The 24,618-nt window shown below is 43.5% G+C and overlaps 1 protein-coding gene across 1 annotated transcript; it reads left to right on the forward strand.

Moving 5' to 3' along the window:
- Window positions 1-396: 396 nt before the first annotated feature.
- On the forward strand, window positions 397-10,695 carry leo1 (LEO1 homolog, Paf1/RNA polymerase II complex component). Its single transcript, XM_070969664.1, has 14 exons — window positions 397-490; window positions 1,851-1,999; window positions 2,458-2,747; window positions 4,188-4,396; window positions 4,744-4,848; window positions 4,972-5,063; window positions 5,273-5,421; window positions 5,667-5,751; window positions 5,891-5,985; window positions 6,092-6,226; window positions 7,670-7,805; window positions 9,439-9,631; window positions 9,768-9,865; window positions 10,154-10,695. The coding sequence occupies exons 1-14, from the start codon at window positions 433-435 to the stop codon at window positions 10,265-10,267; spliced, it is 1,908 nt and encodes a 635-aa protein (XP_070825765.1). The 5' UTR covers window positions 397-432; the 3' UTR covers window positions 10,268-10,695.
- Window positions 10,696-24,618: the final 13,923 nt, after the last annotated feature.

Genomic DNA, 24,618 nt, shown 5'->3' on the forward strand with positions numbered 1-24,618 from the left:
GAAATAATCAAAAAAATGAAATAAAAAGGGACAGCCAAGTTTTAACTGTAACCATGAATTTTTCACTCATTGGATGTGAGGTGTACTGCTTCATTTTGAACTGTATAATACTTTACAAATGTCACGAATTACTGAAGCTATGTGGATTTTTGGCTGCTTATTTATGCTTATTTTGGCTGCTTATTTATACATTCCTATACATAGGAAAATATACAGGGGAGAAAAACATTTCTCAAACATGAAATCATTCATTTATAAGAGCTTTTCATGCTGAGACAACCAGGCCATGAGTTTACCGTGGTGTATTCCGCCTCCTTGTGGCTGTTAACGCTCACTGCATCAGCATGTCCGCCCCAGCTTGAACTCGGAAACAAAACCTTCAACGCCAGCAATCACTTCCTGTGGGTCACGTTTTACCACAGTTTGGAAGAAATGGCGGACATGGATGAATTGTTCGGGAGTGATGGAGACAGCGACAATGACCAGCGAGGTAACGACGTCTTTCAACCATTGAAAGTCTTATTCATGTACGAAGTTATCAAAGTTGGCAAAGTTAGCTTATTAGTGTGTCCTGCTGCACAGTCAAAGCAGAAATAGTCTTTTCCCGGACGGTGGTCGAGAAAAGTGGAACCTGAACGTTACATTACACTAATTTGTCTCAGTTATATGCATGATCAGGATACTTTCTAAACACTTTCTAAACAAACGTGTACAAGTAGTACACGTTTGTTCTATTCTTCATTTAGCAAGTTAGCTTTTTTGTTTGCTAGCTAACTAGCGTTAACAAGCTAACTTAAATAACATGTTCGTGAAAGGGATGAATCTCTGATTTGGTTAGCTGAGCTGGGTGCCGATATAACTAATGATTGCAATAACATTACAGTATTTCTCAAGCACATGTTCTGATCAGTTATTAGCGTTATTGTGCGTGAAAACAACGTTCAGAATGCTTAAATCGTGTTTTCAGGTTTGATTTAAATTAGCTGCTAGCTAGCTGATGCCAGTCAGTGCATCATTGTCACCAACATGAAATTTCCTTATGCACAGTTCAGCAACGTTAGCTACACCTGTTCAGTGTGAGAGAGTTTAAATTTTGTGTTTCCCTATTCAGTTAGCCATAACAGTACTTTAAGATAATAACCTAATCTCTGTGTAGTCTAGTAACAGTGTCGTTCAAATGCCATGCTATTAAAACACAACTTAGTGCCGTAAAATAGTTATTCAAAAGTTTCTTAACGTGCACATATCCAGTATGTAGCTTAGTTTTAATATGTGCTCAGGTGGGCAATATGGACAAAATCCTTTACAGCAGCATATCATTTTTCTTCTTGATACACTGTCAGTGGCCACTTGCATTACAATACAGCTGAGCAACTTTTACATAGATACCAATGTTGAGTTTTGATCAGCGCTGTCAGTGAGGCACTCATTTAACTATGTGTTTATTATTGAGGTTGTACTTTGCAGTGGCATTGTCAGCATAATGCAGTCCAGGAAAACACATTCAAAGTAAACTAAAATCTAAACCTCCGCCACAGACTTACTGGCCCTTCACATCCTGCCGTCTGTTTGGCTGCACACTTGTCTGGGATATTGTCCCTTGCAGCAGTACTGCTGGGCAAATATTTTGGCATTATGACAGAATCAGACTACTTAAATTGATTAAATATTCATGTTTGAAAGGTTCTGAGAGTTGCCTGGCATATTTGGAAAGAGAGGATTTACACATCGGTGCATTAATACTGTGGTAGTACATGAATAAGTTCATTAATAAATGAATCTTAGAGAAATGTGTAAAGCAATCTGTACCGCATGCCAGAAGAAAAACGGTCTGCTTTATTGTGTTTCAGAGTCTGGCTCTGGCTCCGGTTCAGACTCAGAGCAGGAGAGACCCCGATCCGCCAGCAACGCCTCAGGCAGCGGCAGCGACAGTGAGAGGGAACGGGATGATGATGATGAAGAGGACGGCCAGGAGGCAGGAAAACCCAGTATGAATAAGGTCTGTGCTTGTGTTTGGCTGGTAACAAAACAATGTAGATGTAAGTCTCGCAGTGCAAGAGTAGACAACAGACAAACATGCCCATGTCATATTCATCGTAGCTGCTGTTTAGCCCACATCCAACAACATGCAAGTCAAATGCTGCTTCAGCTCATAAAAACAGGTACAGAAGGCCTTAATTAAAGTAAAATAATTAACCCGCTTAATAACAATAGTAAAAGTAAGATAAAAGTAAGAATGAAAATACAAAACAGACTTCTGAAAAACATAATATGGAACATGTGTTGCAAAATTCTAAGATGAAATGTTAAAAAATGGGTTAAATAACAGGTATCACATGAGTAGAAGTGTCTAGTTTTTTTCCCCAGCTGCATATTAACCCAACCTTTTTATGCATTTAGTAATGATGACAGTTTGCACATCAGCTAAACTTACTCACCTTTCTTCCTCCCTGATAGGAGCTGTTTGGAGATGATAGCGAGGATGAGCAACACAGTCAGCACAGCGGCAGCGACAACCAGTCCGAACGGTCGGGGAACCAGTCGGACGCCAGCATGCACTCAGACCAGGGGGACAACGATCACTCTGATGCAGAGCAGCACAGCAGCTCGGAGCACGGCCATCGAGATGAGGATGAAGACGAGGAGGACGGGGGCCACCGTTCAGACGGAGGAAGCCCGGCCGGCAGCGGGATGTCCGGGCCGGGGAGCCCTCACTCTGAGAGGGGCAGTGTCCGTTCAGACAGAAGGTATGCCAGCACACCTGAAATAGCTTGAGATGATTGAATTATGTTTTCATTAGTGTATAGTCATGTGAAACCAAGAATCAGGATGATTTCTTCACATCTACAGAGGGAGCAGGTCCTCTTCCATGAAGCCTGCCGTGTTTCTACAGTAGCCCAGAATGGACAAACCAAGCACTGGCTCTAGAGAGCACTTAGTGTTTTTTACGTTACCTGAAGGCCACCATAGGTTCTCCTACATGCTTGGAAGGGGAGGATGAGGGGAGGCCTATTCAGCTGGTTGCAATCTGCCACCTCACCACTAGGTGTCACCAGATCCCACAGACTGGACCTTTAAATATGCACAGATATGTTTTAATTCACATGGTGACACAATGAAATCTGAAATCTGTTGACATTTTATTTATGTGGCACTTTTTGACATACAGACTTACAAAGTGCCTGACGCACGCAAAGATGACAATGTGTTAATGAATAAGGTAAAAAATACGTTACAATATAAAACACAGCACAACTGTCAGTTAGTCTAGTCCTCAGTAACCTTTGCTTTTTTGTCACTTTTGTTAAACTTGTTTCTTATAAGGTTTGATCTCATTATCTGATGAAAACCAGAGGTTGACTCATTAAGAATGCAGCTTTGCCCAAAGCGCCCGGTCTGTTGGTATAATGGTATCAATCGAATGGGTACATCCAGATCAATTCTAATGCAGAATTAAATAAAATTCATTTCGATGCTAATGTGAAGCATTTTTATGTCATCAAATACATGCCAAAATGAATCAGTCAGTAAGTCAGCTGCTCGGGTCTTTGATGTATACTGAGCTGTTTTTATCATTGCGTATGGCTTTTAGCTAGTTAGCTCGCTAGTTTTAGATTGAAGCTCCAATTGCTGCTTTAAATAAACCTGCAGTCTAGCGGAAACATCAGTGTTCCCCATACATTACATACTTGCCGCGCTACAGTTTCACGCCACCGTCCCCCTGCATATAACTGACACACACACACACACACACACACACACACACACACACACACTCACGATCTCACCAAGTCCTGACTGTACTCTGCGGTGTAGTCCTGACATGACGCTGCAAAGGACACTGAACTGGTGCATTGGGGGGAAAAAAGCAGCCTATAATATTTGGTCTCCTCTTTTCTGTCAAAGAAAATAAAGATTTTGGTAATTCTTTATGTTTAAAACTACATTTTAATCCTGTCTATTCATCAACAATATTGCACGTTGATGCAGTCACAGTTAGCGTTTAATGACGTTGGTGCTGTTTCGTCATCGTCTCGTTTCAGTCGTGGGAAAAAAGGTTATTGACCAACATGATTAGTGATAGTTTACTGAACTAAGTTAACACTAATGTGATTGCACCATAAACTACCCAGCCCGTGTTGTTGTTTTGAGACACTTTGTGGTCATTTCTGTTTGATTTGAACCAGTGTGCACAGTGATCCTGGCACTCCGCAGTCGGGCCCGGGCACCCCTCACTCTGACGGAGAAGCTTCTGGCAGGGAGAACCAGTCAGATGACGAGAAGTGGGACAGAGGGGCGAAGAGCGACCAGTCAGAGGATGAGGAGGAGAAACGTCATTACTCCGATGAAGAGAGAGAGAACTCTGATGACGAGGGGCCGAGGAACAGGAAGTCAGGTACGCCCAGGCTCTGGTGTTAAACATGGAGGAAGTATTGGGCACGAACTGCATCGTGAGCCAGCCGTCTGGGTTAATCTCGACACGTTAGATTTTGTGGAAGAGGATTAGGGCCATATGTGAAAATTTTATCCTGCGCTCTGAGGTTAATCCCAGAACTCAGAGATTAATACGAGCTTAATTTTCCTCTTGGGCTTTTTGCACGTGGTAATGATCCCTTTTCATTCACTGTCGGATGTCTTCATGTGAACTAGCTTATGCTAAAGGTATAGGGCACATGATTATGCTAATGCTGCCGTGTGGAAATCATACTGTTTTCATCTCCTGTCGTGATTTTTTTTTTGCAGGGTCTGCAAAGGGCAGCGATAGTGAAGATGATTTCCTCAGACAGAAAAACAAAGCGAAAGACGCCTCCGATTCCGATTCAGACAGTGATATTGGAAGAAAGAAACGTAAGAAACCAAGATATTTCTACTGGAAGCCTGAACTCGTTGAGTTTTGATTTTATTAAATACAGCTGTTTTTTATTGCACTTAGGTACTTTAAAGTACTCCCTCTTCCGTCCTATTTTACAGCAAAGACTGCAGCAGATGACCTGTTTGGAGAGGCTGACGACATCTCTTCAGACAGCGATGCAGAGAAGCCTCCGACCCCGGGCCAGCCCCTGGTATCTGTTTGACCTCTCGCTCTCTGCCTCTTGCCTCCACTGATCATCGAGCCTCTTTAATTGTGCCAAGTCCTTTTTACAAGAGTTCCTAAATCTCTTTTTCTCGGAGCCTCTCGCTAAGCCTCTCTGAGCTGATCCCTGTTATCATGGGTCATTGAATCATACAGTGTTTTTTGAAATGTTCTCTTCCTCTCTCTGTGTGTGTCCAGGACACAGAGGATGGGATGGAGGGGGAGCAGGCAGAAGAGGAGCCTGCCCCAGAAACTCGCATTGAAGTAGAAATCCCAAAAGTCAGCACAGACCTGGGATCTGACCTTTATTTTGTCAAGCTGCCCAACTTCCTGTCTGTGGAGCCCAGGTCAGAACCTTGGCACCGTCAATAAATATGGAATAAACGCATCATTGTACTTGAAGTGAAATGTTTAAAACAGATAAAAATTACAAAAAAGACGATGAGGAAACACTTTGAATAGACATTAAAGAGCTTATACTTAAGTTTTCTGCGTAGAGTTCAGCTAAACATGTTGGGTCTTAATGACCATAAAGCCCCTATTTAACCTAAAAAGATATTTATTTAGATTTCCATTCAATCTCCTTTTATAGGCCCTTTGATCCTCAGTACTATGAGGATGAATTTGAGGATGAAGAAATGCTGGATGAAGAGGGACGGACCAGGCTCAAGCTGAAGGTATGCAGTCCAGTTCATGTGTGTGCATGTGGAGAAAATATATAAGTGTAAGTCAAGAGTATGCAGTGCTCATCAGTACACTTGGGGGCTGGTTTTGTTATCGAGAGAGTGACCAGAGTTTATTCTTTCTGTGTCACAGGTGGAGAATACGATTCGGTGGAGAGTCAAGAGAGACGAGGAGGGAAATGAGGCACGAGAGAGCAATGCACGCATCGTCAAATGGTCCGACGGCAGGTGTGTATTACGTCAGGCCGAATGTTGCAGTCATTAACGCCGTGAACAGGACGTGCTCTGTACTTTCCGTGCTTTTTAAATGCCTTTTATTTTTTTCTTGCCACAGCATGTCCCTCCACCTGGGGAACGAAGTGTTTGATGTTTACAAAGCGCCTCTCCAGGGAGACCACAACCACTTGTTCATTCGACAGGGCACAGGACTGCAGGGACAGGCTGTGTTCAAAACCAAGCTCACATTCAGGTAGTACTGTAACATGCCATTGTTGCGCTGGTGACAGGCTGCTATTAAGACCCGAGTTTCACACCGACTGAGTTGCCAGGGATACTCCTCCTCTGTCTGGCTCTCTGACAGCTGTGCATGCACTGAATAAGCCCCAGGCTGCCTCTTAATTCCAAACAACAACAATAGCAGCCTTCATTCAAGCTCCATTCAGAAATGTACTCTATGCTGTAAGTCCCTAGATCACATTGTACAAGCTGCCCAGGTTTCTCCCAATAAGACGTAAGCTTCTTATCACCCCCCAAGTCCACCTGGATGTTCTGTCTTCTCAGACCACATGGGTCTAGTAGGACACTGGCCAAAGCTGCTTTAATGCACAACGAACGGCCCTCCACGCTGCACATTACCATTAGTTTGGATTGAGTATTATCATCAGAGGAGAGTTTTGATGAGGATTAGGGCCGAAGCTGCTCAGGGTACAAGCGGTTAGGACTCATTGTTTTTGTTTTAAAGAGGAGCTTTGGGCAACTTCACAAAAACACTCGAGCAAGATGGATTCAGAGTTACGGCTTAGTCTGTTAATGCTCAGCTTGCTAAACAACAACAAAAATATTTAGAAACGAGACACATGCATGCTCTCATTCACAGCAACGTTTTTGTGCTTCCATAGGCTTCTAGTGGTCGCAGGGCAGGATCGTGAATCAGTTAAAGGTTAAATCATCAACACGTTTTAACAAATGTGTTGCAAAAAATATCTCTAATGTGACAAAAGAGCTTTGTGTGTGTGATAATTTAGGGAGTTTTTTTCTCGCTGCGTGAAACTAGGCCATTTTTATTAGAAGATGACGAAGCTGAGGCAGCAGTAAATGATGGTATCTATGCAGGCAAAAGCAGTAACATGCTGATTCCACTGAAACAGCTGTGATACCAAAACATCAAACAGGCTGTTCATAAAAACAGTGGCGAGGCTGAGGATCGACTGGTTGGGTGAATGTAGGTGTGTGATGTTTAAAGGTGCCCCGTGGAGTTTTTCTGCAAGCAGTTAATGTTTGCTTTCTCTGCAGAAAAACACTGTGTGCGTGCTTGAGTTTGAACATGTTGAATGAATTTCCTTCCACACAAAACAGCTGCTTTTTTGAATATAAATGTACATGCTTTATGTCTGTGTTTGCTAGCTAGCTTTCTTCCCCTGTCTCATTGATAAACCATTGTTTTTATTGCTTTGCTGTTAAGCTAAGCTGTCACCAACTATCAATCACTGGAGGAGCGTGAAACAGTTGGCAGGAATATGCATCACATGGCCTGCGTGCATGAGATGGAAAGACAATTAAGCTTTTCTAGTAAATTACCCCCCAAAAAAAGAAAAAAATGAAGATGGAAATCCAAGAAAGCGTGAAATTGTCTTCATATTTGAAGGAATTATTCAGTAAAAAGCACTGACAGGGTGGTCTTGTCTGTTTCCAGGCCCCACTCCACAGACAGCGCCACCCACAGGAAGATGACCCTGTCTCTGGCTGACCGCTGCTCCAAGACGCAGAAGATCAGAATCCTCCCCATGGCGGGGCGAGATCCTGAGTCGCATCGCAACGAAATGATCAAGGTAACACGCTCTGTCCATCTGCGCTGTGGTGTTTGTCTCTCCTCAGCCGTGTCTGAGAATACTTCTGTTACCCCAGAGATGCAGAAGATGGGAGCGCAGGGGGTCGCATGAGGCCAGCTGTTAACACGCATCATGCCTGGTTACATAAAGACATAACCTGATGTGCTTACATAATGAGGTCACGCGGTCGCCCGTGGAGTGGAAATAGTGTCAGCAAGTCTGGGGAAGGGGGGCGGGCGGTTGTGTATCAACTGTCAACTCAAACAAGTCCTGCTGATGGCATAGTTTATAGTTTCACTGTGCTCAGCGCTCACCTGAGCCGGTGTGACAACCTGGTGAAGACGTGCAGCGCTGTTGATTTTAGAAACACAAGCTTGATCTCAAGTGTTCTTGCGTGCCAGATTTTCCTCATACCCACATGTTCACATGCTTTGCACTCATCACTTTTCATGTCAGCATAGTCTAACTTCTGCATGGTCTGTGACTTCACGTAAAGAGTAAAATACAAAAAACAGAGCTACACGTGCTTTCCTCATCATTTGCAGTTGGACTTGCCAGGTGCATTTGTACTGGCATGAAAGTACAACAGAAGGTTAAGCAATTTGTTGTTTTTTTGTTTGTTTTTCATCGGACATCTTAATTAGGACTGAAAAGAGCCAATAAAGCAGCTTTTTCTTCAAAAGTACAGCTTATTCAGCTGGGGGATGACTTGACACGGGTTTGGCTAGCTAGCTGTAGCTAATTGGCAGCCAAAATCGACAGATGGAGAAGGGTAAATTAAAAAAAAAAAAAAAGAAAATTTGTGGTCTTTGACAATGGAATGTTGTGTTCTAAGGTTTTATTGCTTGATGATACTCTGATGATTCATTATTCCCAGATCTGTCAGACCAGGGCTTCACGCTGCTCGAACCCTTTGATTTACAGTGTATTTTCAGAATTAGATGCATCCCACGTGCTTCCAGCATCTCGAGCTTGACTGCAGCCTCAGAACTTTAACTCTAACCCCACTCTCCCTCTTCTGTCCTTTCTCCACCGTGAGCCGGGTACTTTAGTACTTTAGTAATCCCAGGAGGAAGTTGCTTTGTTACTGCAGTCGTGTTACATCAATCACAAAACAATGAGCAGGATGAGAGCACTCGAGGAGGTAGATGCGAAACAAAGTAGAGTAAAAACCATAAATAGCAGACTGACCTCTGAGAAAAGGAACAGAACAGCTTGTTCCAAGTTTTATATGAATTTATTACTCATTTATACACTGATGGCACACGTAGTGTTTAATTAATGCTGACTAATATCTAAACAATAGTTGAACCTCATTATACAAAATGTCCTGTATAATCATTAATCTCATGTTTGATAAAAGAAAAAACGTTTTAGTTGATAACAAAAAAAACTGAACTGCAGCCTGAAAATGATGCAAAGAGCTTCCCGAAAAAGTTCTTTAAAGACATAACTGACCGAACCTGTTTACCTGGTCTCTGATATTAAGCTCTTTGTGGACGGCTGACTGCATCCTACCTCTCCAGCACCCATCACTGAAGCACCGTACGGTGAATTTTAAAATGAACCAGCTGGGAAACGTCATATCTAACTTGAAGCTTAACATAATTCCCACCGGCGTCTCTCCTGGCAGAAAGAGGAGGAGCGGCTGCGAGCTTCCATCCGCAGAGAGTCCCAGCAGAGGAGGATGAGGGAGAAGCAGCACCAGAGAGGCCTGAGCAGCAGTTACCTGGAGCCCGACCGCTACGATGACGAGGAGGAGGGCGAGGAAGCCATCAGCCTGGCAGCCATCAAGAGCAAATACAAGGGAGGAGGAGGCCTGAGAGGTGAGGACGACTGGATATTATATGTACCACAGCTACTTTCCCTTTTTACTCCCTCCCACAAGTTAGACTGCTTTTGTGAAGTCACTGAGGTCTAATGAAGATCTCTTTTTTTCTGTTCCCTCTCTACCCAATCCAGAGGAGCGAGCGAGGATCTACTCATCAGACAGCGATGAAGGCTCTGACGACGACAAGGCCCAGAGGCTAATGAAGGCCAAGAAGCTCGACAGTGATGAGGTGAGTGTAGTATCCTGCTGGACCAACAGGGGGCAGCGTGATGCAGGACACTGTGCAGGCTAAAAAACGCCAACTTGCCACATTACCCACATGTGAACTGAACACGGCGGCAGAAACTACGAGTCCTTTTTAAAGAACAAACATACAGCTGTGCTGCCGCCACAAATAAAAGTGCAACTGTAACGTGACGAACTGAAAGTACGGAGAAGCCGTACAGAACGTCTGCTGCGGTCAGCATGGCTGACACTCCATACCAGAGCGTCACCTCTCCTCCTCTGTTCTGTGCAGGAGGGCGAGGGATCGGGCAAGAGAAAGGCAGAGGACGACGAAGAAATGTCCACCAAGAAGGCCAAGAAGTATGTCATCAGCGACGAAGAGGAGGAGGAAGACGACGACGAATAATTCACTTTTTTTTTAATCATTCCACTGTATTATCAGTGCTCAGCCCGCATGGTGTATAAACAGCCATATTTTGGTTTTGTAGATTTTCTTAAGACCTGTGTGTGTGTGTGTGTGTGTGTGTGTGTGTGTGTGTGTGTGTGTGTCTGTGTGTGTCTGTGTGTGTGTGTGTGTGTGTCTGTGTGTGTCTGTGTGATTGTGAGTTTGCTTGTTTATGTTGTGTACAGCAGAGGTGAGGAATAAAGAAATGGTTCTCTTATGTAACCAAAGCTTCCCAAGCCCCTTTATCTTTTTTACCATTATGATTCATATGCATGAATCACACTGTTGTGAGATTATGAAACGCACTGCTTAGTCCGGTTTCCAAACAAAGAGGAGGTTAATGGGATATGTGTTGTAGGTTGATTTGAGATTAAATTGGGTACACGGTGTGACGCCTGCCCTGTGCTCTTTCCCTCACTCACGTAAGAAAGCCCAGCATTGACCAGTGTTTCATCAGCGTACCAGTTTAGCTTTGAAGTTCATGCAGTTCATGTGGATGAAAAAGTGCCCTCAGGGAAAGAACTGGCGAGGGTTTCCGAGGGACTGGCGTTGAAAGAACCAACTAAACCCACCTGAGAGTCAAGAGATTAGGGGATTTGGGAATTGAGACAAAGGAGCTGTAGGACTGCGAGAGGTCCAGCCCAGAGGAAAGGGAAGGAGAAGGGGCATCGCTAGGAGTAAGAACCAGCTGACCACACCTCTGCCAAACGTCCACAACTTAAAGACACTGCTACAGGATGATGATTGGTCAGCTGTCAAGCCCATGTCTTACAGGGTTTTGACAAGCGCTTGTTAGCTTTCCAATCAAGGACCATGATGGAAATAAGTGCATAGCTTTACTGGTTTTATCCTCAACTACTCAGATTATATTCCTGACCTGCTGTATTTACCTTCTAAACCAAAATGAGGGTTCACAGCTCTCAAATGAATTTCACAAACGTGCTAACGTGGAAGCTAAGATAAAATGTTCATCTGGGCTTAGCATGCTAACATTGGCTAATTAGCATGTCATAGTCCTCCAGGAACCATAAATATCAGTACAAAATGTGCAATATGGCATTTCATGGTGATATCTAATGAGATATTTCTGGATGTCTGGATCAAAGTGGCGGGCTGGACATTGCCATCTGTGTAGCTACACCACTAGTGCTAAAAGTGGATGATGTGAGCATATTGATAACAGGGAAAAAAAACAAAAAAAAAAACAGTTTTGTGTCTTGTCAATATCAGCTTTCTTTTTCTACATGATTCAGCTTGATAAAACCACAATAAACAGTGTTTGGTGACATTATTTAGAATTTACTCAGCAGTTTGCACATTATGTAACATGTAGAAATAATTTTTTCTTAATATTAATGTTATCATTCTGGCCTTTGTCATCCAGCCAAACCGTCTTTCCGGTTCAAAGCAGCCATATAATGAAAAACATGTATGATAGGATATTGGAGGAGCCTCATAAAGCACTTCAATCCAGTCAGGTGCGTCAGACCTGCAGATGTTACTGAGCGAGTGAGCTCGCTGAGTTATTGTGATTGGATCCCCTTTGAGCCACAGTGAGAAGGGAATGTCGAGAACAACAGTCCTGGTTACTGATTCAAGTTCATCAGCCAGAATGACGCACGCACACACACACAGGAGCATTTAGCTCGGTTCCCAGAGATAGATAACAACCCTCGAATCCGACCTCTCCCCCGGCCCTCTCCAGACAAAACTGGCTGTAGCCACCCTGAATACAAAACTGGTAAAACGCTAACCAAGTGATTAAGTAAGACTTACATAAATCGGCTGCATTCTCTCTCTTGGAAACGGCCTCTCTGTGCCACACACACACACACACACACACACACACTGTTTTGACACAGCCATAGACTACTGTCAGGACAGTGAGACGTATCAAACAGCTCTTGAATGCTGTTCTCACGGGTGTGAGAGAGGTTCTGTCAGGACAGCGGCGTTTAGAAAGAAGCCTTTGCCGTTTTGTAAAGTGTTTGGAATCAGGGAACACTTCCCTGACATTTCATAATGAAGCTGCTCGGTAGAAATGAGGTTATTGTGTGACTAAACCGCTCATTGCTGAGGGCGACTTGTACCCAGCAGCATTCGCTTTTCTATCAGTTCCTCAAAGCAGGCCTGTGTGTTTCTGCAGATGCCTGAACATGCGTGTTTTCCACCGCAGTGAGTAGAAACTGTGCCTCCCTTGTGCAGCGCATGCTAAGCTGTATGTAGTGCATGCTGTAAATGTTTAATGCTGCTTCATGCAAATGTTGTTGCCCTGAAAGAGAGTGTCGTCAGTCGTGGTGTGCTGCGTTATCTCAGACTGCAGTGGGTTATGTAAACCCAGTTCCACACAGTAAGGAGTGGGGAGGGGAGGGGATGAGAGAGGAGAGGGGGAGGCACTGCTACACACCGTCAGCACTCACTGAAGGGGGATGAGGCAGAGGGGAGGGCTGCAGCATTTCACCCTTCTTTTTTGTTCCCCCCCCCCCCCCCCCCCTCCATCTAGTCTTTCTCTCTGTATCACTTGTTTGTCCCGGGTTACCCCGTCTCCCCACCGTCCATCCTGAACCTGGACTGCAATGTCACATTTTCTGCACAGACAGCCGCAAAAGCAGAGCAGAAGGGGTGTGCTTTCTATTCCTGGAGGCTTGCGGTCACACTCACCGATGCATGGCTGTGTCGCTTGAACAAACTCTGGTGTCACTCAGGGGTAACATGGCCACCGTTCTGCCAATTAGGCCCGAGGGGAGGCAGCGGCTGGGTCGGTATTAGACCAGGTGCTTCTCGAAGTAAACTGGGATGTGTTTTCATCAGTCTCAGCCTCCTGTTTCTCAGCCAGCACTGACGCCCTGGTTGACCTAGGTGTGTGTGTGTGTGTATACAGATACCACACGTGTATACCTGTTTTGACTGGATGCTCAGATAATGTGTTTGATGCTGGAGCGGTGTTAGTTTGGAGAGAGGAGACTCCTTCACAGCACTTTGAGGCATTTATTGAAGCAGTACATCAAACTCTGTATCCCCTCCCGGTCCGGGGACAGACAACATGCTGACCCTCTATATGAAATTTGTTAACAAGCTTTATTCACACTCTTCTTCTTCTTCTTCTTTCTCTATTTGGATTGAAGATACCTGCTTAATTTTGCACTTTGACAATAAGAAATGTTAATGTCTAACTGAAGTCTCGGTCCCTGCAGACCCTCTTCAGAGAGGAAGTGGTGCTGACTGAAAATGGATACTCTATTATGATTGGAAAGTTATTGTCCGGCTCTTTTTTTCTCTCTGCTGGAAGCACGGAAAAATCACAAGCCTTTTGCACTAGACTTACAATATATTATTGTTTCTGGAGTTTCTTCTGTGCAGTTTCCCTTTAATTTCACAGATTTGGTCCAAATATTTCCAGGAGATACACAGATTTTAGGAGGAATCCTTGCTGTGAAACACTGGGTTTATTTTCTGTCTGTGATCTGTCCTTTGTTCACTTAATTCAGCTCTGTTAATTTTACAAACTACCTCAATAACCCTGACTGTATTTCACTGCTCAGTGCCCTTTAGCCCTGTCTCAGTATGTCCCTTCCCCCTGCTGCTGCTTATATAAGAGGCTAATAAATAAAATAGAAACACAATACTCTACTCACACCACGGGAAGCTCAAACACTCCCACATGACACAGGCCTAGAGGCCGAGGGTCTTAGCGGGAACATTTTCCCTTACGCACAAGCAGGTGTGCATTATTCACACACACATTCACACGAGTACGACTGTTACACTTCAGTTTCTTTTTTTTCTGACCTCAACGATTTGGGTCAGCCTGTTCTGCCGAAGGACCGCGGCTTAATCTGTAAACAACGGGTTACCTTCAACTGTAAGCTGCTCTGCGCACAGATTACACTTTTCCAAAAACAGACAAAAACACACACACACACACACACACACACACACACACACACACACACACACACACACACACACACACACACAAGGTGACAGTCTGTGGCTCAGCCTCTCCAGAGCCAGGGTCACTCTTCTACCTCATTAAACACAAGAAGTACTTTGTCCCCCAAATGTGCTATTAATAACTGTCACTATCTGCAGTATCTACCTACCTACTGCAGTGGTTCTCAAAGTGGGGTCCAGGGACCCCCAGGGGTCTTTGAGGGGCAAAAAGAAGAGTAACTGATTTTAACTATTCCATGCATTTTGGGTTTCATACACTTTTTGTAATAAAACATTAAAAGCAAAACTAATGAAGTATTGAAGGATTCTGGGATACTTCTGATCAAATGAGGGTCTGTGGTCTAATTTATGTCAGTTTCGGGGTTTCTGACGTGAAAAAGTCTGAGAACCTGCTGAGTCTATGTGCCATCCAACCAGCCTGTGCTATATGTGATATTTCATGTTGTGATTTCAGTGCCTAAATGAAAAAACAAGTCATCTCAGGTGGCCAGACTTTCCTCCACAGCTCTGAGCTGCAGTGAGTAAAGGATAGTAATTACTGGCTTGGCGTCCTCTTAAAAGGGTTGACCTGTGTTCTGCGGTCCATGTGGACAACCATTTTTGAGTCCAGGTTCAGGTGAACCCACACACATAACATGGTCACTAAGTACTGTACTTAAGTGAGCGTTCTGAAATGTTTGTACTTTTCTTGAGTATTTCCTTTTCATGTTACTTTATACTTTCACTCCACTATACTTCAGCTGGAAATATTACACTTTTTGGCTTCTTGTTGGGGCCCCTTGTCATGTCACAGATGCCTGAGTCCTTCTCAAATGGTTTCATTTAAACAGCTTTAGGTCTGAAGAGGTGAAATTATCCATTCGTTCACACAGATCAGCGAAAAGTCCAAAACATCAATGCAAATCTGTGTCGCAGAACATCTTTTGTTTGTTTTTTGTTTAACCCTTAATCACCTCATCTTGTGACAAACTAGAGGGGGCAAGACCTCTCGTTTGTCATTAAAACTAGCTGCACCATGACCTGCTAATACAGTAAAACGCTGCTCACACATTTATGAATCGGCATAAACATTCTGATGTGCTGTGAGGTATATCGATAATCAGTCATTTTTCAGCAGAGCAAGTACTTTTGCTTTGATCTTTGATGTACATTCGGCTCAGAATACTTCTGTACTTTTATTTCAGTAAGGAATCTCAATACTTCTTCCATCTCCTGGCTGCTCAGTGAGAAATGGTTAACACAGGACGTGCAATTACACACACACACACTAAACATAATGGGACACAGTTCAGTGTCATGTCTGCATCTTGTGTAAACAGCTTCACATGGGGGACGTCATGAGACATCAGGCTTGCATAAAAGGGTCCCTCATGGGTCAGCTCCACGTTAGCAATACATGGCTTATCGGCTATAAAATGGTATGATTGAAAAACATTTCCACTTTGCAATAAGCCATGCAGTAATGTGGGTAATTTGCCTTGAAGAGGCTTCATCCAGAGGGTAGGAGGTCAAAAAGTGTCTGATTGGTCGGCCTGATGAACCCCTTCCCCCACAGCTTTCCCCTATTTTCCCTTTAAGCAGTTTCCATTTAACGCTGTCTGACAGTATCATGTATATTCTTTATCAGCTTGTAGCAACTGTTTATTGAAACAACCTAATTTTACGCTGAGTGAAATGTTCACAACCAGGACTCCATGTTTTCTATGGCTGCACTATTCCTTAAGATAGAGATGTTATCAGTGTCATGCTTGCAGAGTTTTATGCATTTCATTTTCTCAAGTTTACAAGGGAACAAAGTAAGCCAACTAGTCTATAGGCTTTTAAGCTTAAATATGGACACTGGTACACCTGATCCCTGACATCCCTGAAAAGCAGTGTTGTATTGAGTGTGTTATTCTGGTGAGATCAATTTTGAGTTTGCTGACCGGACCGTGGGCCGGTGGGTGAGGGTTAAGGGGTTTGAGAGCAGAGAAAGCAGAGGATACGCGCAAACCATAGGTTCGATGTACTGGGCACAGGGGGAACGGTGACAACCAGGAGGTGAAGAAAAGAGAGAAGAAGAGTTTTGTGGAAGAGAGCAGGGGATGGGGAAAAGGTGCTGAGGTCAGGTGTGGGCCGAGAGCTCGCCCAGTTTCCTCGGGCCTGTGGTATTTCAGAGCCCGGTGCGACTCACAGTACATTACACCCTACTTCTGACCTTCAGTTACCTAACCAGCCTACCAGCAGCAAGCCAAGCACTCTCTCTCTCTCTCTCTCTCTCTCTCTCTCTCTCTGTCTCTCTCTCTCATCTACCTCCTGTCTCTCCACCCTGATTGGATGAGGCGAAGCATTTGGAGCAGGACAATGCATAACTGTCTTTGCATTTGTACATACTTTAATTGAGTGATCATTTCAGTGTAATTGATTCCTGCCTGGAAACCAGCTTCTGATTTCTGCCTAATTTGGGAAACAACGTTTTTACAGGCTTTTCTTTCTGCTTGTGTCCCAGCAGTTTTCAGAGTTACAGATTATATTTAAAGTCCTGGATGTCAGAGCAACAGAGGGCAAGACGTTGTTAGCATTTGATTCGATTAGCTTTCATTTGTCACTAATTTGATGCCACAATGGCATCATGTCCCCCACTCCTCGGGAACAAATCTAAAACTATGAGGTACCACAGCAAACCGTGACGGGTTTTTTCCATCATCACTGGTCACACGGCGCCGCCGGGGAACATTACATCCCCTTGGGGACACTTTTATTTAGATGGCTGTTTTGATTCGCTGATGATTGATCATCTGGCCTCTGTTGTCTTTATCTTCTCTGGAGTCTGCAGTTATGAAATCACCCTGCAGTGGACTGCTGAGAGTGGTGCTGCAGAGAGAGAGAGAGAGAGAGAGAGAGAGAGAGAGAGAGAGAGAGAGAGAGAGAGAGAGAGAGATGGTTTCTGCTGAAGCTAACACCTTTCCCCTGCTCAAAACAGGCCCCCGACAGAGTGGGAATTACAAAATCTGGTTATGATTTTAAGTGTGTGTGTGTGTGTGTGTGTGTGTGTGTGTGTGTGTGTGTGTGTGTGTGTGTGTGTGTGTGTGTGTGTGTGTGTGTGTGTGTAAATCTGTTTCCAGCCACATTGTGAAGGCTCTTCTTCCTTATGGGGACAAAGCACAAGTCCTCATAATGTAAATCATTAAACGTGAGGGTGAAGGTTCGGGTTAAGGTTGATATAAGGGTAGGGGCGCCCCTGTAGCTCAGTTGGTAGGGTGCGCACCCCATGTATTGAGGCTGTCAGCCCTCTGCAGTGGCCGCAGGCTCGACTCGACTGCGTGTCGCCCCCTCTCCCTCTGCCCCCTTTCCTATCGCACCTTCAGTTGTCTCTATCATAAAGGCTAAAAAGCCCAAATAATAATTAAAAAAAAGGTTAACATAAGAGTTAATTATGGTGGTGGTTAGAGTCAGGCTCCAGGAAATGAATGCAAGTCTGTGTGATGTCCCCAAAAGGGATGGAAATTCCCATCTGCAGTTTCCAGGTAACAGTGTAATAGTTGCTTTCAGCTTATTACCAGTTTCCCCACGCTGACCTCATTTCTCCCTTACTCCCTCAGAGGTCTCCATATGTTTGCTGCAGCAGTGGATTTGTGCGGGGTGTTTACGGTGTGCAGCTTCTCTTCGCTGTAAATGTTTCATAAACAGCATCCTAAAGCCGGAAGCTGCTGCTTATGTAATGCCCTATACTGTGCAAGGAAAGCAGAGCAGACATGTTGGGAATGTGCGCCGACGTGTCTTGTTGCAAAGCTGAATTACCCCTGGGGCCTGACTGGAGCTCTGATCAGCCCTTTGGCCCTATCATTCACTCCCTGAATTCACTCCACTTCCTTTTCCTTCTGTCTTTCTCTGTGGTTTCTTGGAACTTTTCACCCATCCCGACCCCCGTAGCCCTGTCTGCCCCACTCCCCGCGCTCTTGTTTGAGCAGGTAAACAGGCTGGCAGGAAGAGCACAGATCCCATCCATGTGTGCCAAATAGACACGTCCACTTGTCCATCCGCCCCTTTTCCATGACTGCAAATCATTATCACCATGGATACTTCCACAAATAGAGCATCAGTTGAATGAGAACACCCGGTGCATTAGAGAGAGGCCAAAGGCACAAATACACACACACACACACACACACACACACACACACACACACACACACACACACACACACACACACACACACACTCATGTCAAACCTGGAGCGAGGGGACAATGGTCTGTCCTGCTGGGTAGCCTCTATTCAAGGCTCCACACAAGCTCAGTCTGACCCACTTTCAGTCTCCTTAACTGTGACATAGCAGATAAGTGCAAGCACAGAGGAAAATATACTTGAATGACTGAAGTGTCCAAACTGGGTCACGGCTGAAGTAGAATTTGTCGAAAACAATAAAAGTTGTTCAAAGTCCATTTTTCTTGCAAGAACTGAATGGACCATGGAAACGAATGAAGCAAGGACATGAGACTGCACTTTGTTAGAGCAATTCACCATCAGTGATGCAGAGGATCCATTCAGCTCCTTTGAGCTCAACGTGCGATCAAAATAATCTATTATTTGTACAGTGCTTAATATTCAATTCTATGTAGTCTGCTTCATTTGCTTAACTTTCAAGAAAATTGCAGTTGTCCTAATATGTCCACTTTGTTCCATACTGGCGGGCAGCCGACCTGTAGATGGCTGCAGGGAGCACAACCTCTGGTAACGCTTTAATCAGTTAAGAGGATTGATCTGTGAGGTTACATACCTTTGTGGAGGGATTTTCTCTTTCAACATCATATTAACAATCACAGCTCAGCCCATTAAGATGCACACACACACACACACACACACACACACACACACACGCTGCAGACATTTCGCTGGGAGCAAAATGTATATTGCGCTAATGGAAGAATGAGAGGGAGCCAGAAATCTACATCTGTGCAGAGGAGAGATGAAATCATGTAAATACATCATGAGAAAAGACTAAACCGTGAAGTAATTAAATCGTCTTTACCTGCCTTTACCTGGGACAGCTAGGCAGATTGTAAAGCCGCTTGAGGCAAACGTACGATTTGTGATACTGGGCTTTATAAATAAAGTTTGCATTAGATTAAAAGCTAGTTTGCAGCCATGAAGGAGGCTTCAAACTGAACAACATGAACATGACAGGGCTGTAAGGCATTGATGAAAACTCCTGTGTTGTTTATTTAAATAATTTGGGTGTTTTGTGAATTTTCTGTTCTGCACTTGATTGTTCTGCACTTCCTCATTTGAGGTATTTGTACTTTACCTGAGTATTTCCATGTTTTGCTCCTTTATACTTTATAACAAGGTGAAACTTTATTGAAACCCACAAACTGCCCATCAGTTAAAGTAATTAAAATTGAACACTGAGGTGATGAACACATGAATGCACCGATAATGATAATCCAATAATACAGTATAATAGACATCATTCTGAAATGGACCGTTTTAGATGGGACTTTTAATCATTTCTGACATTTTGATGCCAGCACTTTTGAATTTTCACTTAAGGAAACATTTGAATGTCTTACTTTTACTTGTAACTGAGACAAGAGCCAAGTACTTCTTCCACCATTGCTGAAAACTCCCTGTTTTACTTTTATGAAACCTGCACTTAAGCTTCATCTAAAATGTTCTGGAAAGAAAGAGTTTTAAAAATAAAAGTTTTAAAAATGATCAAACTGTAGAAGAGTGTGTAATCCAACCAATCAAAAAGTATGAAATCCCCCAAATTAGATCGAAAAGGTTTTCACCCGACAGCGATATGATGCGCTGTTATTGATTAAGCTCCTTAACATAATGATAATGTATACAGACCTAACACTGTAGCAGCAATAGCTTGAATTATTCCTAATTTATTAATAAATTCTGAAAGGAAGCATTCGTCACCATTCTGACCTTTTAGATTTTATTGCTAAGACTTGTTTACTTTTTCATGCAGTGTTGAATGCAGGACTCGTAAAAGTGACTGACTGACTGACTTACTGAATTAACAAATGTCAGCAGGCTCTGTTGCATGCTGGGAGGTCTAGTCCCCATCTTAGTGAGGAATCCCCACAGCGAGCCTGCAGGGGAAGAGCGGCACATTCCACCGAGGACTCAGAATCCACGCTAGAGCCGGAGACTTCCTCGTTCTTTAAAATTAAACCCACTGAACTAAACCTACTGCTTCGCTTTGATAGACAGCACAATCATCTCTGTGTGAAGCTCGCTCGCGTGTTTATTATTTCGTTTATGGCCTTTAAGAGCTAAGGCAACAGACGGGCACACTGGACCAGGGTCACATCTATGAGTCTATCGTCTGTTCGTCCTCAGATCACTCTTACTTTTGCTGCTCTGTGCGAGTATTGATCCCTTCATGGTCATGCGGACAACATGATGTGCTGCAGGTCATCACCCTATGCAACCTCTCATCTATGCTATCTATGCCAGCACGATGTACATAGAGAGGCATTAAAAATAGGCTTCTCCATAAGGGTGGTTTTGGTCCTCAGAAAGGCTGTTATGAAAGACGCAGCCCCACCATTCATACCCCAAACAGTCTTTTCCCCTCTATCCTCTCCTCTGCTCTGGATGATAAATCTTTTCCTCACTCTGAAAAAGCTCTGTTGTTTGTTTCATGCCTGTTGTCTTTTTGCTGTAGCACACTGTGTTAAGTCACCTTGAAACCGAAACTCACAAAAGCTAACGCCTCCTCTCCTTGGCCTGTTACCAGATTAATCAGATAGACCGCATTCCTGTTGGTCGTGACATGTCTCCTCGGTTAAAAACCTCCTCCTCCCCCATGAAAACATCTCATTAGTTTCCCCGGGCCTTTCTCCCTCTTCTGCTTCACTGTCTATGTTTCTTTTGTGTCAACCTGTCTGACAAGCGGTCGGTAATTCTGCTTCACTGTACCTCTCAGAATAACTCGATTCTCCCGGTTCTTACAGTATGTAGGCTAAAGGTTCTCAAGCACTGAGTCTGCCAGGAGAGCGAAGCAGTGCTGTAGTAGACTGTAGGAGCTGGGGGGCCACATGGCTGTGGGAGATGAAAGTGTCTGCTATATCAGCACATGTGGGAACATGTGCGCTCAGAGCAGAGAAAGAAATGAGTCTCGCACACTGACGCTACATTTCACCGGCCTGTCACACGTTACTGGATGTCATGTTGTTTTATTGTTGGTCTGATGAAGCTGAGAGGTTTAAAGGAGATGTACGGTTTAGCACATTCGAGGAGCTCTGTTGGCCACATACTGAGCGTAATAAGGTGTGTAGGTGTGCTGCAGAATGAATTGTTATCTTTTTGTCTCTTTTGTCACTTTAACTTTTCATCGCTGTCCTGTGAAAAACACTCATCTTTAAATGGTTTACTTCGCATTTGATGAAAAGACAGTGGAAGAAGTATTCGGATCATTTAAGTACTAATACCACACTGTGGAAATACTCCACTACAAGTAAACCTTACTTTAGTAAAAGTATGCAAGTATGATCAGTAAGATTTTTAGAAAGTTCAAAACTCATTCTGCAGATGATTTTTGATGATGATGTATGATATTTTTGGATTCATAATACTGCTGCATGAATGTGTATGTTGCATCTTACTGCTGTTAATGTTCAAGGTTGCACACATTTTAACTACTTTATGTACAACAACACATCATATTATATAAGATCATCATATATTTGTTGTGTTGTTGTCCTGTGAGAACCACGTACTATCCAAAAAAAGTCATCTTTTCATGAGCTCAGAAAATCAGCTCATTCAGCTTTGTAACAATGCAATTTCCAGCTCATCTAAGAGGATTTTAAATGGTTTAATTTAAGAAGGTGGAGAGTTTTCTCATCCCACTAACGAACACTAAATCCTTCAGTTGATCAGAACATTGACAGGAAAGATCTAAAAAAAAACTGTAATCTGAAAAGTAACTCGTGACTGAGGCTGTTAGACAATTGTGATGGAGTGAAAAGTAAACCATTTGCCTCAAAGTTGTACTTCAGTACAACTTCAGTATTCAGTATTCTCCCACTATTTTTCCTTCGATTAAACAAAAATGCCATTTTAAGCACTGAATACAGTAAAACACAGTGATGTATTCTTAATGAAACCATACCAAGTTCACTGCTTGTTGAATTTCACCCTCCAAAAACGTCATTCTTACATTAAGTGAGAATTATAAGATTGTTTTCAGTTTTCAGTAAAAAAAATGTGCCGCTTTTCTTCCCCCTACTGTTCAGACATTTGTTTTTTGTAAAACTTCAACATCTTCTTTAAACTTGAACAAGATCCAAACCACACAGTAGAAGCCACAGACAGCTGAATCCCTGTGTATCGCTGCCTCGGCATGAAAGTTTCTGCTGGAGGAAGAGAAATGGAGAGAGGGTGAGGTGGAATCAGGGAACATTGGTACAAAAACATTATGTGCTGAAATCTGATGTGTTCAGCTCATTTTTAGCACTGACAGGCTTACAGCTGCAAGCTCCTTGGTGATGGGGATCTGAGGATCAAGTGCTTTGCTCAAAGGCACTTTATTAGGAGCTGCTGGCACTTTTGCTGTTTTGCTCGTTTTGATGATATTGCGTAAGTCATCAAATACAGAATTGCACCGCTAAAACAAGAATGCCTCCTTAAAAAATGGTTAACCTTATGAGCAGAGGCAGGAATAACTGACAAAGACCTACTTGTGGAAGTGATCAAACAGACCATTCATAGAAACTGCATTTGTTTCAGTACAATAATAACCCAAGACACTCCACCTTTGGGTACAAGCGAGATGAGTGTTGTGTAATATATCTTGAACAAGGCGAAATCAGTTTCATTTAATGACTTAGGATGAACATTCAGTTATCAAGACAAGCTTCAAAACTGCAAAATGCCTCCCATGTATGACAAGTTTGATACAGCAGGCCATCGGGAATGCACAGAGATGCCAGGGGCCGACCTTTGGCTAAAGGGTCATTTTAGAAGATGTGACCAAAAATTTCCACCAGAGATATTCAGAAAAGCCACCAAAGATACCGAGTAATACATTGAGGCCATGTACGTGTGTGAAAGCTTTAAACGTTGTGAGCGTGACCTACGCGACGTCTGTGTATGTCGAACAAAACCCAAACAGCTGTTTTTCTGTTTTATTACACTTTAAAAGACATAAACCAGCACAGCGTGGTCACGTAGCCATTTTGCTTCGAGACATAAGATGCTGTGCTGTCTGTTCTGATACTGTTGCCTTATATAACTGACCTCTGAAGCCTTCGGTGCAGCTTCACGACATCACCATAGGTTTGTCTGCATTGCGTTAAGGGCAGAGTGTGTACTGAAATGTGTGTGTACTGCGCCTGATTGTGTTTAGTGAGGCTGCGGTACATAATGTTCTGTCTGTCATGGATGCAGCACGCTTCACTATGTGTGAGTAACACGTGGGAGACGTTCCGCTTGGTTGAGCACACGAACCTGATGGGCAGAGAGGATGGCGAAGGCTTAGCAGCAGATGTTAGACCACTGCTGCACACTTTGCAGCTCTGCTTCCTTATCAGTAAGTAAGGCACATTCACAGACTCACTGCCTGTGTGTGTGTGTGTCTGTGAAGCCCCAAGTGTCACAGCCGAAAGCAAATCAGCGCACAGGTCGGCCTGGAGGGAGGACTCCTGTTTGTCTGCATCTGCACAGAAGAGGCAAACCTTCTGTATTCACCTCAGTCTCTGTTGTCTCTCATACTGCATGCCATGTTTGGCCCTCAGGTCCTCATTAGCGCTCCTGAGGAAGAATTCCCATAACACACCCTGGTGTATCAACACAGTCGCACATGTTGATACATTGCATGGACTGTATTCATAGTTCAAGCACTGCTTTAGAAATCCATCCACCATGTGTCCTTTCTTTCATTTAAATATTGCCAATATTGCTTTCCTGTGCCCCGTTTTCACTTAGTAAAATAAGAACATGTCCAATCATACACAGATAGCTTGGAGACAGAAAAGAAAACTTGAACCACATTTATAGACTTTGGTGAACTATATTGAGACGCATCTTTCACAAATGTATTTTCAGTGGTGAGGGATACATATTTAGATTTGTCTTCACATGGTGAAGCAATAGTGAGAAGTGTTTGACATGCACAAAGGACAGTTTGCATTTACACATATAACCAATACTCAGAAATAGGGTGTGTGTGTGTGTGTGTGTATGTATTCTAGTACTAAACCTGCAATAACTGTTTTTCTAAGTTTTTCTAAGAGTAAACAAGCTGCGAACAAGTTAAGTTTATGTTAAGTGTGCGTTAGCAAGCATTTACCCATTTACACATGCAGCAGACACAGAGCAGCATTAGCATTCATTTGAAACTGCAGGTTTGTCTGTCGT

Source organism: Chaetodon trifascialis, chromosome 1, assembly GCF_039877785.1.
Source record: "Chaetodon trifascialis isolate fChaTrf1 chromosome 1, fChaTrf1.hap1, whole genome shotgun sequence".
Taxonomy (NCBI): Eukaryota; Metazoa; Chordata; class Actinopteri; order Chaetodontiformes; family Chaetodontidae; genus Chaetodon; species Chaetodon trifascialis.

Excerpts from the sequence above, each read along its gene's own strand:
- leo1 (XM_070969664.1), top strand. The coding sequence starts at position 433 with ATGGCGGACATGGATGAATTGTTCGGGAGTGATGGAGACAGCGACAAT. Across the intron at positions 491-1,850 it reads CAGCGACAATGACCAGCGAG|AGTCTGGCTCTGGCTCCGGT; the intron begins GTAACGACGTCT and ends ATTGTGTTTCAG. Across the intron at positions 2,000-2,457 it reads GAAAACCCAGTATGAATAAG|GAGCTGTTTGGAGATGATAG; the intron begins GTCTGTGCTTGT and ends CCTCCCTGATAG.